This window comes from Sphaeramia orbicularis, chromosome 11, assembly GCF_902148855.1.
Source record: "Sphaeramia orbicularis chromosome 11, fSphaOr1.1, whole genome shotgun sequence".
NCBI lineage: Eukaryota > Metazoa > Chordata > Actinopteri > Kurtiformes > Apogonidae > Sphaeramia > Sphaeramia orbicularis.
Window position 1 is genome coordinate 22,805,684 of NC_043967.1, and position 14,574 is coordinate 22,820,257.

The 14,574-nt window shown below is 38.4% G+C and overlaps 1 protein-coding gene across 8 annotated transcripts in view; it reads left to right on the forward strand.

Annotated features, from left to right (window-relative positions):
* Positions 1 to 14,574, forward strand: part of col16a1 (collagen, type XVI, alpha 1) — a 144,569-nt gene that overhangs the window by 84,523 nt on the left and 45,472 nt on the right. For 7 of the 8 annotated variants that reach the window (XM_030147680.1, XM_030147681.1, XM_030147683.1 and 4 more), the window contains exons 9-17: positions 2,217 to 2,249; positions 7,813 to 7,848; positions 7,938 to 7,988; positions 9,824 to 9,856; positions 10,014 to 10,058; positions 12,342 to 12,380; positions 12,503 to 12,565; positions 14,126 to 14,170; positions 14,276 to 14,371. In XM_030147680.1, the coding sequence (XP_030003540.1) occupies positions 2,217 to 2,249; positions 7,813 to 7,848; positions 7,938 to 7,988; positions 9,824 to 9,856; positions 10,014 to 10,058; positions 12,342 to 12,380; positions 12,503 to 12,565; positions 14,126 to 14,170; positions 14,276 to 14,371 (441 nt within the window). The remainder of the gene's footprint in view (positions 1 to 2,216; positions 2,250 to 7,812; positions 7,849 to 7,937; positions 7,989 to 9,823; positions 9,857 to 10,013; positions 10,059 to 12,341; positions 12,381 to 12,502; positions 12,566 to 14,125; positions 14,171 to 14,275; positions 14,372 to 14,574) is intronic. The other variant, XM_030147679.1, reaches the window with a different exon arrangement.

Below are 14,574 nucleotides of genomic sequence, written 5' to 3' on the forward strand. Positions count from 1 at the left end.
CTCAATACGTAATTCTACAAGTTAAAGCAACAGACCTGTATGTAGAGGATGTGTAGATATAAAGCTGTGAAAAAGTGAAAGTGAACTCCTTATCACTGACTATCTGCTCCCCCCGACTTCAGTCCGGGGGGGAGTATGTACTGAGTGATTTATAATGTTGTGATGTACAGTGATGTACATCAGTGGTCGCTAATGCACCCGCGCACACCCGTATGCATGCACTATGATGTCACTTGCACCCCTCCCCATGTGCTTGCACCCCCCCAAGAGAGTGTCCAACCCAGTTGAGAGCCACTGGTTTATGGGATGGATAAGTCAAAGCGCTGCATCAAACCATCTCCATTATGTCTCAAAGATTCTCAATGGGGTTCAGGTCTGGACTCTGTGGAGGCCAATCCATGTCAATCCATGTGTGTCTCATTCTCCCTGAACCAGTCTTTCACAAACCTGATGAACCTGATGAATCCTGTATTGTCCAATCTTTATGCTCTCCAGCAAATTGGATCTACTCATTGCATCAATTTTAAAGCTATCTATCATGTCCACCAAATCTATGTACTTTAATAGTTCAATAATTAACCCTTAAGCCCTCAGCCTAAAATGGTCCGCGTGGTCTTTTTTTTGGTCTTTTTTTGACAATTAAAAGGTTTGAAAATATGTTAGGAGTGAGTCTGTTTGCCCATTTTTCCAGATCTTTCAAAATCTGGCAATCATTTACATTTACTGCTCGTTATAATTCTGCTAAAACGACTTCTTCTCCAGTTTCTAGTACAGGCATGAATGAAATTACTGTAATGACCCAATAAAGCCTATAAAGTGTAACATCTCAGGTTTCAGAAACCGTTGGAATTTTTCAGTAACAGTCAAAGAGTTACAGGTATCCAAACTGCATATGTGCAGGGTGTGTCAGCGATGACACGTCAGGTTTTAAAGAGTTAAATACCGTTTCAAGTCTTTTCTCCATTGTGGGGCCTTTTGCTTATTTTACATCAGTACAGCCCTCGGAAAAACCAATGCCCATCCTGGTTGTATTAGAGTTAGAGTCTTTTCAGAGGGAATTTGTGGTGTTGTTTCTGGCTGTTGGTGGTTCACAGCAGTCACCACTTCCCTGAGATACAACAAGTCTCACAAACACAAGATACTTCTTAAACCTCTTCTTTTTTGTGAGCGTTCAGCAGAAAGGTCATCTCGTCCTCATACGACTCCTCTGTGTCTTATTTCCCCCACGCTCTGTGCTTCTCCTTGACTTTTCACATTGAAGTCTAAAACCAGCTGCAGGATATCTTCTTCCTTCCTGCTTATTTTTTCTCCTTCCAATCTGTTACCTTAAGCAGACAAAGCTTTTCAGACCGGTCTCTATTTTTGTGGTTGTTGATTTTTTTTTGTCTGATTTGCAACTGAGTACACAACAGGGTCCATCTCATCTGTTGCTTCAGGGCTCACGAGGTACTGCACTTCTGTTCCCAATCTCTTTCATCTCTCTTTTTTTTTTCCACCAGTGAGAATAAAGAATAAGTGTTAATGGCCCGTGTGTGAAACCAAGATGGCCCTCATTTCTGCTTTCTTTGTTGTGCATCTGATGCAACGGATGGAAATGGCATCTGAGTTCAGAGGGATGCTCTGCACATGCAACAGGAAAACAACAGCTTGCCTATGCCAAAGATGTCATGTGATGGTGATATGTTGGAGACATTCAGATGCAATCCCTGCCATTTCTGGAAACATCTTCAAGGGTTTCGCTTTGACTTTAACTATGAGCTGCTACGGAACTGCCACTGACTGGGAATACGAAGTGCTGCCGCTGTATGTGCTTTCAGACGAATATTGAAAATGTAGAATTGTTTGAGCAATTTGAGCAAGAAGTGAGACTAAAATGAGAACTAGTTTACAGTGTTGCCAAACTGGTGACGAGCACACTAAATAATATTTCAATGAGTGGTCTTCAAAGCAGTTGGATTCAGTGTGTGTGGATATTAACTGAGGCGGTTTTGGCTGCGAAACTGTCAGCATTAACATTTGAACATAGATAGAAACCAATTGTGGACCAGTTTGGAGCCAAAAATGACTGCAGTATTGAGGTCATGTTCACATATACTGTCATTTAAAATCTTTCTTTTTCTTTCTTTCTTTCTTTCTTTCTTTCTTGCTTTCTTGCTTTCTTTCTTTCTTTCTTTCTTTCTTTCTTTCTTTCTTTCTTTCTTTCTTTCTTTCAACAGGACATTTTTGCATCCAAGGCTGGGGCAGAGAAAGTAAGTCACACAACTTCATTTAACAACCTCACACACACAGTTGGTTGGAAATCACTGTATTTCTATGAGTTGCAGCAGTGGTTCAGACCAAGCAGGCTGCTTCAAAGTAAAAAAAAAAAAGTCTTGAGCTCATATGTGGACTATTTTTTTCCCCTCTCTTTTCTTGTGTCTTGGTTTCCTTTAGATGATGCCCTGGTGTTCTAGTCCAAAGATATACAAGTTAGATGAAATACAGAGTGTGAATTGGCTCCTAGTGTGAGGTGTACCCTTTTTCTTGTTGACTGCATTCTAAATTAAAGTCCAGAGCATGGGGCTATAGCACTGGATAAAGTAACTACTGCTGAAATTCAAACCAATGTATGAATGTGTGAGTATTTGTCTTGTTTGTGTAGAATAAGTATATAAAAAAAAACAAAAATGTAGCAGTCTATCTGTATGTGTTCCTTCTATCCTTAACACAAACCCAGCTTGCTGACTGGCTGAGGACTGATTTACACCTCATTATGCACCGAGTCCCAGTCGGGGACTTGCTGCTGCCTATTAATTTTGTCATTCACCTACAATAGGCATGTTCTGTTCACAAATAGAATACAAAACTCTAGATGCTTCATTATGTTGCTCCAGTGTGTGCTTACTAATGCAGCTGGCCGCCTCCCCTGACTTCCACAGTGTAGGTTATTACCTGGTTTGGAGCACACAGCTCACCCTGCCACTGGGGGCAAAGAAACAAAAGTGACTTTTTCAATGTAGTGAATTTAATTTGGTCAGGTTACACAGCAACAGTTTTTCAGGGTAAAAATAGCCATAGTACTCTTGGGAATGCCTTGACGATACGACTTGATATTATGCATTACAACACCAATATGCCAAGCAGACCTATGAATTAATGTGATTATGATAATAAATGATCCGCGTAAGGGGTAATTTTGGCTTCTGCTGCACAATCCTAAGGCTTAGTCAGAAACCAATTTTCATCAGTGTTCATGTCATGCTGCTTCAGCTATTCCTTTATAGCCTGCTCCAGCTATATCAGTGGCTTCTTGGGTATTTGAGTCTAAAGGCTCAGCTTCACCAACGGGCAGGAATCTATTAGCGTAAGAGGCTATTCCAGAAGGAAAACCTCAGAGGCCTGCATGTTCTGTTTTTTTGTCATCAGATAATGCATATAGTAAAATGGCACATACACATAAACCTGTTTATTGTGAAAATTACACAACTCAGGCAAATACCGTTTTTTAATCGTCTTTTCAGACTAGATTTTGACTGTTGTGACTGTTTAATTGATATCCAAACATGGAGACTATAGAGACTGGAATGTGTTTCTGTTTGTTTGTTTTTCATATGCATTTTCAATTATAACTGGTTAAAAGAATTCACTTAATTTTTACGTGTATAGCGCCCATCTCAGTGGAGTAACAGATTCAGGTCAAGGCCTTAAAAACATTGGAAACAAGTGGTGCCAGGCACAACAAACCCCACCCCTTTCACATGTTGTAGCTTATTTTGGCATGGATCCAGCTGGTGTCATCATGTCTATGCATGTGCTGATGTCAGCATATCAATTGCTTCTTTATATGTGACAAGTTCGAAGTAAATTGAATCAAAATTTATGTTTTTATAGACATTTGAAATTTTGCCCATTGTAAGTAAATGGGAGACGAAAAAAGATGTAAAAAAATTCATACAAAATTTTAATTTTGACCTACTTTTCCCAAAATGTAACCACGTCTATTCTGGGTCACTGGCAATCTATAAACCAAATTTGGTATGAATCCAACCAATAGTTTTGCTGCTACAGACATGTGAAATTTTGCCCATTATAAGTAAATGGGGAAAAAAAAAAGATATAGAAAAATTCTTTAAAAAATTGAAACTGTTGACCTATGTTTCCCAAAATGTAATGACATGTATTCTGGGTCACTGGCAATCTATAAACCCAATTTGGTATGAATTTAATCAATAGTTTTGCTGCTAGAGTGTCAACAAACAGACAAACAAACAAACCGAACCAAAAACAATACCCCTTGCCTCCCCTTCAGGGGGCGGGGGAAAAAGGGCAAAATATTGCATAAAAAGTAAATAATGCAAACAATGTAATGGAAACGGGTTCAACAAATAAATGATAACATACAGTACATGACCAATATAAGAACACCTGGAATTCAAATTTTTCAGGCGTAGGTATCTACAAAATTATAGGTAAAAATGTCCTAATATATGTCAATACACGTTTTGTCTTTAGGGTTAATTTTGTTTACATTGTCTTACTAATTCCCTCTGTGTATACCACAATTCTTTACTATTATATTTGTTTTGTATAATCTACATGTAGATTTCCTTCAATATTTGTCCCATTCTGTCCATAAATAATCATTGTAAAAAAAAAAGTAACTACTTTGTTCCTTCAACTCACTTAAAGAAAAATCAGCATTTAAACTTAAAAGAAATATTGATTTGACATTTATTGTGATCATTTTTGGCACAACTAACATGTTTATCAGGGTAATATTAAAAGTTATATATGTATATATTTCAGTGGGAATGTAAGCTTTACAAGATGATACATGAGATGTGTCCCGATATTTTTGTCCATATAGTGTAGTAGATGTGGAAAAGACAATGAGATGCCACTAAGTATGAAGAGCTACAGAAATATGAGTTATGCAAAAGTGTTTATAAATTATGGCAAATTGTTAGAAGCAAGGGGAAGATATTGAAAATCTGCAACAGTACATCATTGAGCAAAAGCACCAAATGCAGCCAGTGGTTTGGCTACAAAACTAACTTCATATTTTTGTGTGAAATGGATGAAATTATGGGTTAGAAACTTGTGGTTACTTCTATCTGGTCCTAAACAAACAGCTCAGGTGGTAAATTTTGGTGTGATATCCTACATCCAACTGGAAAAGATTTAAAATCCACTTTAATACATGAAGTTTATTTATTTAATATGTCATTCAAACATTGAAGGACCAGGTCTTGATCCTATTATCCTTCAAATAGTCAGTAAATGCACCATCTCTATTATCAAGCGCTTAATATTCACACAGCAGTGAATGGAAGCACAAACTCTAAGTTTCTTTGGCAGATTTTTATGAAAATTTAGTTCAAATTTTCCATATATTTGGACAGAAGCCTGACTATTAACTAAACGCCTGAAAGCAAACCTCACTGACAGGATGTTAGTGCCAAAAAGTCAGCCTATTGTTATTAGCAGATCAGCATAAGCTTAGGTGCTGGCATTCATAATGTGGTATGGGAGCCTAAGCCAATGCATTGGGATGTTGGATTTTCTGAAAGTAAGTCTCTATATATTAGAGTTAAATACTTTAATATATTCTCTTGGACCACTTGCACTGAAATGCGAACCTGGTTGAAACAACATGTATATACGGTCGTGGAAAAAGTTATTAGACCACCCTTGTTTTCTTCAATTTCTTGTTCATTTTAATGCCTGGTACAACTAAAGGTACATTTGTTTGGACTAATATGATGATAACAACAAAAATAGCTCATAAGAGTTTAATTTAAAGGGGTCATATTTGGCTAAACCCACTTTTATTAGTCTTTGGTACATTTATTTGTGTGTTTGGACCCTTATAGTTCATAAAGTTTGAATTTGAACCCTCCAGGTGCTGCAAAGCTATCTTTATATTCATTCCGGCAAAAATCGAGTGGATTTCTACAACTCATTTTAACTCCTGCTTAATTTGTTCCGTCTATAACTAGTTACGTTACAACATTTGCACATATAAGGTCAAGACTTCTGACGAACATTTCTCCAAGTACGACATAATTGTTTGTCAGCAGCAGCGGTTGTAGTCCATCCTGAAAATATGTCCAAACTTTGAGGCAGTTACCTAAAATGTTCAGTTGTTGGTTGTTTTAACGAACACAAGTGGCTGAACAGGACAGAAAACACCACTCCCTCAACCTGGAGGGGGTGGAGCGTGAAGAGACTTATTTGCATTTAAAGGGCCAGCGCTCAAAACCACCTTTCTGGTGTCATTACTGAGAAACAGGGTTGAAGATGGACCTGTGGAGTTGAATTAATGAAGAATTCAGACCCAAGAATAGCATTTACAGTTCATGTAGACCACAGGGAAATGTTTTAAAATGCATAATTCCATTTAAAAAAGCAAACTATCACTCCTTTAAAAGCTGATATCCAGCCATTTTCCCTGGTTTTCTTGATAATAACCAAAATCACTTCAGTTCTTACATCAATAGCTATAGCATTGTACTGCCAAAAACAGTGCTTTTAGGCATTCCATGTTTTCTTTTCTGTCTGTTTTAGTCACATGATACACACAGGGGTCAGTACTTGATTGCATAACCATTGTTTTTGATGACTTTTAATGGTCTAATAATTTTTTCCGCGACTGTACATATTACTGTAAGGTAAAACTATGTTTCATGTTAAAAGGTATCTGGTTGCCACAGTACCACACAAAGAAAGACTACTGCAGTTTTCCACAGCTCTACAGAGGGAGAAGTGGCTGCATTTAATGTATTATTGTACAAAACATGAGCCTACTTATTCAGAAATTTAAGTTATTGCATCAACTTATGCTGCACTACACATAGCTCAGCGACAGCATATATGAAAATGATAGAAATAAAACCTATGTCACTGCAAAGTTTCAATGATGAATGCAGCAATCAGAATCAAGTCATTATGTTTTTGTTGAGGTTTTTTTTAAGAAAAGCGCAACACCAAAGTAAGATTAAATACAATGCAGCGATATTTCATAAAACACAGAGAATACTCTTGAGACTTTTCCAGTTAAGAGCTGAAGAAATTATTGTACACACAATAAAAGTAATGCTGCCGAGCTTTATGAAGCAAGAAGAATTAATGTAAAGTTCATGTTCAGAGACAGGAGCTTGGACAGAGTGACTTGTCATAGCAGCTGGTCGAGCCAGCTATCGATAGATTTTCTGCTCACAAGAGTGAGAGGGGGAATAGAAGAGATGAGGGCGAGTAACACTTTGTTTCTTCGCCTTTCTGAGCCCTCTTTCGTTGTCTCAGCAAGCTCACAGTCGCAGCCTGAAAATATGCAAACTTCCTGGTGTGTGAAAAGCAAGGCTCCCAGAAACACCGGGTGGGGGATTCAGCTTTAATTACTCGCTTCTGCTAAAAATGCTTCAGTTATTTATAATGGTTATCCTTATTTGGTATGTGTGTGAGTGTGTGTATGTGTGTTTGCCCTCCTGTGAGGAGCAGCTGGTCTGCTCACTCCTGTGCTGTGGGAATCAGACATTCCTATTGATCTCCATCTCTCATGGGAGGTGTGTGTGTGTATGTGTGTGTGTTTGTGTGTCTGTGTGTGTGTATGTGCCCACTTGCCCACCTCTCTTCCTTTTAACCGCATGCTGTAGCAGCACAAACACCCACTTTACTTTTGTGTAACAGTGCCACCGTCTGGTCACCACTGAAACTGCAACACATTGCCAACCTTCATCAACTGCTATGTACAAGACACTAACCGGTGTCGTGAATGTTACATACAGAAGTAACAATAATAATAATAATTGTGTTTCTCTTTCTGTCTGTCTGTAGTGTGCTGGTTGTTTATTCCTGAATAGGGAAGAAAATGTAAGGATCACTGATCTTTACTTTTTCCATTAGTTAACGTATTAAAATCAGCCTGGTTAAAAGTGTAAGTAACTGTGTATATATTACAGGTGCTACAACTTGGTGCGGCAGCTGGACTGAAAGGTGAAAAAGGTGATCGGGTGAGTTTTTTTATGTATTAGGATCCTCACTAGATACAACAGTGTTGCAGTTATTTTTACATGATACATTACTTTACATTATGACAATGTAACAAAATGAATGTGGAAGATGTATATAAAATGTACTGGGCATTCTATTGATTTGGTGCAAACTGTTGTCCCATAATTAGAAAATAAATAAAATAAATTAAGTACACAAACACACTGACAAGTCAAAAAAAAAATCCAATACACAATATTCTGTTGGACTGCCTGTAGTTCTAATAACAGGATATATTCACTATGGCATCATTTATGCAATGCAATGCTTATGCAGTGTCACAGTAAATGTTGTTACTCTTATTTCCACCCATAGCTGCATTGTTTTGATGATGAGAGAGTCGGACCACTGCCTCAAGCCTTCTCCATTACATCTCAAAGATTCTCAATAGGGTTCAGGGCTGGAATCTGTGGTGGCCAATCCATGTGTGAAAATGATGTCTCATGCTCCCTGAACCAGTCTTTCTCAAGACCAGTGAGCCTGATGAATCCTAGAATTGTCCAGTCTTTATGCTCTGTAGCAACCTGATGATTCAAGAAATGAGAAGCCACAATGCATCAGTTAGGGTTAAATAAATTGTTGCATCTGATAATCACTGCAGTTTTTATCTAATGGTTCTTACATATTTGCTTAGTTCAATCCAGGTGGAGGATTTTTTTATTATTATTATTATTTATTTATTTTTTATTTTTTTGTCAATCAGTTATAGAAATGTTCACCAAGTTCCTTCTATTATGGATTGAAATCCAAGATAACATTTGAGATGGCAGAGAGTATAAACTGGATCTTTAGTATTTTGATCCCACAACTAAAATCTGTATTTGTCATGGTTGCATGATGAACAGGTGGAGTCGGGTAGTGGCAATTTTAGACATTACTGAGATGGGGATCAATGCAATTCTGAAATTTCGACAAACATAAAACAAAAATCTGACATAAATCCTAAAAAACATGCACTCTTAATTGGATAATGTAGATGTATAGTTAGATTCCTTGACATTAACTGCAGTTTTTCAGATTTTTTTTTAGCATATTTACTTTAAGATAAGAGGAAATTTCAAGTGGGATGCTGGTCAAAAATGTAGGATTGTGGCTAAAATTAGTCCCAACCAATGCAAATTTGCATTAATCTGGTAGATGTGAAAATGTGGGACTATGTTTTTAGATAAATCAGACGCATTTTTATCTTAATTTGCAAAAACATCAAGATCTTTTCATAAAATGCCCTAAAAATGTAACTGTTCCTTCACACATTACTTCAATACATACAACTCAACTTTATTTATGAAGCACTTAACACAACACAGTTGGCCAAAGTGCTGTACACAGACACAAAAACAAATAAAACACATAAAAGAATTAATAAAAAACAATAAAAGTAATTCTACATTAAAACAATAAAAGACAACCTCTCACATTGAGTTAAAAAAATACAATCAATGTGATTTGCAAACATAACTGCTTTTAAGTTTGTGTTCTGGTTGTGGGTGTAACAGTTTGAACCATGTCGGTAGAACGGTCCATTAGCAGCCACAAATGTGTGTGTGTGTGTGCATGTAGAGGGGCTAATATTGGCGGAATGTGTGATGTCATCACATGTGCCCAGACACGCCAAGCTCTAAAAGGAGAAACTGTGTATTATCCACTGACACGCACATACTCGGGTGCTGGTTTGGTGTAATACGCTGGCTGTAGTCCAGTCCACCACCTAGCTGATATGGCTTCTTTAGTGCTCACTCATTCTATTCCTCACCCACAAGCCATCATTCTTCTTCTGTGCCTCTCTCCATCTTAGGGTGATGACTGTTCTGGCTCCCATTCAGGTCCTGTAAGTAACTTTTCCATTCCGTCTCACTTGTATACTGCACCACATTTTCCACAAAAAAGCATTGTCTAGTTATTTGGCATGCAGCACAGTATGAGAGTAAAATTTGGCTAAACGTTGTCTGTGATAATACATGCCAACCAAGTGTCTCTCACCTCAGTGTGCAGAGGGACCCAAGGGCCAGAAGGGAGACAAAGGCGAGCCGGTGAGTGCCAATCCTCTGATGCAGGTTACAGCAGCGCATCCAACCTCCTCAAAACCCCTCCAACCCTTGAGCTATTTGGTTTGATCTTTATTCAAAACCTCATTTTCAAGCATCCAGTCCCAACATTAATTATGCAGTGAATGAGTGTGTGCTTTGTATGTTTATTTACTGGTGAGTCATTGTGCTTGTATATGTGTGCACATGCAGATCTCTGTGACTTTTTTTTTATTATCCATATTAGGGTTGATGTAAATTTTAACAATTAATAATTATTCATTATTTAGGCCAGTATAAATACTGATTATTACCATTCACGTTCATTTATGAGCAGTATTTGGAAATGACTTAGGTTAGCAATAAAAATCTGAATCTGGTCAAAATCAGAAAAAAACACAAATGTCAATACTAAACTGCTGAAATGCCTTCAAGCTTATGTTTCATTGAAAGAGAACTTTATAATATTAACTTAAATGAAAAGTGCAGGGAGCTCCCAGCTACATTTCACTTAAAGTTAACTTTATGAGAACTTTAATAACTTATATAAAGAAAATATGTGCCTGAGGTCTTATGAAGTAAATGATCTAAAAGTGAATTAAACTTACATGGCTAGTGAAATTTTCTGTCACGAATAGTCTTCCCACTTCAACAGAAAGACAAATTTGTCAGCATAGAACAGAGAGAAATCCACACTAAAGGCGACGACACACCAACCCGATTTTCAGCGGTCGGACGTCGTAGGACAGTCTGGCGAGGTCAGTGACATGAGTCTGTTTGGTGTGTTCTCTGCGATCAGCCATCATTAATGCCATTGCCAGTCTTTTCAGCTGATTCAACATGTATAATCGGCCACCACCCATTGTTCAGTCAGACCAATCTGATTGGTGGAGGGATAGCCCTTGAGTAGTGAATCAGTGGAGGAGAAGTTTCCATGTGAATACAGCTATGCCAAGGTACTTCACACTATTATCGTCTTCTATAATAGGCCATTCACTGCTTGTATCATATCTGAATGAGTGCCAGTCAGTGTTGTCTATGGACTTCATTCATTCCATGAAGTGAACACTGTTAGCATTGTGAGCATAGTGTGATTTCTCCTTAGTTTTCGCCTGCAACATCTTTCTTCTTCCACATGAAGAAACCCAGGAGCTGACAACACCAGTATCTTATTATTACTAGCCATCTGTTCAAGTACAACAACAACAACCCTTCTTAACTACTCAATACTCTCTGCTGACAACAATGACTGATGACAGCGAGCTCTGTGTTCAGAGTGATGTTCTGTCATTTCCTGGTTTTACATCTTGCACAAGCGCAGAACCTACATTGAAGTCAGTAGTTGATTTGGTTTGTTCTTCACACTTTTTTGACCGTGTCGGGAAGACGGGAGCCAACTGATAGTCGAGCTACCTTTTCTGGTGATGATCAGCAGTCGGGTTGGTGTGTCTTCGCTTTAATGCTATGGCAGAATTAACAAAATTCATTCATTCATTCATTCATTTTCCAAACCACTTGGTTGCAGGAGATGTAAAAGAATGTTAAAATGTTATCAGTCCAAGCGAACATTTAAAGAACTTTCATAAACATCCATCCATTGTTATGCATGCACATCACATGACCCTTCATGTCCACTGGATGATGAGTGTATGCTACTTAAAGTGTTATACATACTTGTAATAGTATGATAAAATGCAGAACTTTACTGCACAAAAGCTGTTACCAGAGATGACGAAGACAGAGGTGCCTGTAATTCAGTATATCAACAGCTGGCAGCTGAGGCTGATGTTTCTATACCGTGTCATGTTACATGGGCGCAACAAATCACAGAAAAGACATGTAATGACCACTAAGACCCAATCATGCACAAAAACTATGGCTTCTGCATCATCTTTTCCAGTAGTTTCTATGAGTGCCTATCCAGAATATGGTTTACCAATTAAAACAGGGTCATACGTATTTCTGATACTCTCATTTTTTGGGATCTTAAAATGCTGGGTTTTTGAGATCATAGTGAGATAGAGGCAGCTCCATCCAATTATTATTAACAATAATGTAGCCTGGTCTGATAATTGCTGGATCCCTAATGGAACCATGGCTTGTGCACACTTTTTAACGGGTTGGTATTTCTCTGTTTTGTGTCTTAGTGCAGCATATGGGTCGTGCTTGTATCCACAGGGTAGCCGACGGACGACTGTGTTGTTTTGCATGCTCCATTGGTGTGTGCTTGATGTCTGTTTAGAGCCAGGTCATTGATCTGGGCCTTGTCTTCCTTCCATCTCTCCACAGGCACTGCCAGGCAACTGGGGAGAAGCAGTTGGGTACAAGGTGAAAGGTTTAAGAAGCATTTGGGATGAATAATGAAGATGTGACCTTCTAATTAAAATCTGACTCCTTATTTTTACACTTGCCTATATCTGCCTTTTTTTCCTTCTGCTGGCTGTTTCTAGGGAGAAAAGGGCCAGAAGGGAGAACTTGGTCCACAGGGTCTCACAGGCACTCCAGGGAAGGATGTAGGTGGTTTTTATATCATTTTGTATCTTTTATGCCAGATGCTTTTTATGTGGCAGTGTCTATAGTAAATCGTGTTATTAAAACTTGACGCAGTGTATGCTATTATTTACTTCTGAATGCAAAGCCCTCTGGCAGAAAGGATTTCTAATGCATAGTTAGAATTATGAATTATGTTTTTTTTTTTTTTATTAAGAATATTTTCAGGTTTTACAATAAAGAACATGTGAGAACAGTGACTGACATTTTTCATTATTTTCTAGACCAAACAAGTAATAGATTAAAGTCCTTTTTTTTTCTTTTCTTTTTTTTCTTGTTTTTTTACTTGGGAAAAATAGGCAAATACTGTAGCTGCCCTGTAGTTATTTACAAATGTATGTACAAAAATATTTATTTATTTATTTATTTATTTATTTATTTGTCTGTTTTTTTTTTTTAGAATATTTTTATTGAATTGAAATTAGAACAGTGATGATAATATAAAAAAAGTCATAAACTGTATCCAATATATGTGATGTCAGAACAGGAACACTACACCTGCACCCACATGTACACACACACACCTATACACACACACACACACACACACACACACACACACATACACACAACACAAACCTAAACAAAAAACAAAAACAAAAGCAAAAAAGGGGGAGTTAGGGGTCTGCCCCGCCCCCTGTCTTTTTTTTTTGCGCTATTTAGATGTTGTAATTAGGGAAAGTTGTGAAAGTGTTTGTGAGTGGTCTTTCGGGCTTGAAATTTGCTCTGTCGACCATTTAGCCTGGAACATGTGTGTATTTTTAGTAGCGTAGATGTTAGTTAGCATTTACTCACAGGCACACTAGTGCACAGGCGAGCACACATCCACTTACACAGCCACTTTTATCAGGCTAAGAGCGGATATTCAGTAAACTTATACGGTATTACTCTTTAAGCTCAGACTCCCATTGATATCTGCACCCCCCCACTCCCCTCACCACCACCACCACTCCTGCCATGGTGGTAAGTCGGCCTGTTAATGCCTGTTAGATTAGGCTAGAGCAACAAAGCTTGCACAATCAATGCTGCCTCATTGACTGTGCTGTTCGTCTCTCACACAGGCAGGCGCCTATTCAGAAAGACTTAAACCTTTTAATCTTCCCTGTTCAGAGCAGTGATCCTGTAGACGCATGAAAAGTTTTGAGGAACAAATTACAACGTGTGTGTGCTGTGAGATATTCCCTTGGTTTCTGCATCAGACACATTCGCATATAGCTGTTCGCCAGCCTAAGTGCCTGTTTTGGACAGATGGATTTTATGCAGGATAGATTTTCTTAAGCCTACCATCCATCTGACATTCTGTGCAGACACAATTCAGGCAGGCAGAACTATTGCATATGCACCACTGATGATTACCTCGGAGTCTTACTCTTTTCTTAATGTCACACAAATAAGGGAAATCAACAAGTGTCTCTTACACTTTATGAAGGTGTTTTGATTGCTGTACAATTAGGGCTGACACTGATGATGTCACTGACCCCCACTGATGGTGTCACTTCCTTGTCTGTCTGTCTGTTTCTCAGGGTCGAGCGGGGTCCATCTGTGTAGTCGGCCCCAAGGGACAGAAGGTCTGGTTGGATTAAATCTGGAAGTTTTTTCCTATCAGTCAGTCTGTCACATACATTCAGTTCAGTCTGGACTCAGCAGCTGTGTCGTTGAACTTGTTTTCCCAGGGTACATCAGGTTCAGTGGGTCCAGAAGGATTGGCTGGGGAGCCAGGAAAGCCTGGACCACCAGGGCTGCCAGGGGCTGGAAAACCAGGTCTACCAGTAAGTGTGTGTTTTAATTAATGATCTCCAGATTTACTGAACTCTTGGAACATATCGCCTCTTATACAAAGGTGTCATGTCACCCATTATCTTAAATTTCCTTGTTCTCATCCTCTCAGGCATGCTCTTAGTTTGAGCAAAGAAAGTGCTTTTATTATATGATGTCCTCAGAATGTGCAGGACAAGATTTGGCAGGACTTTAA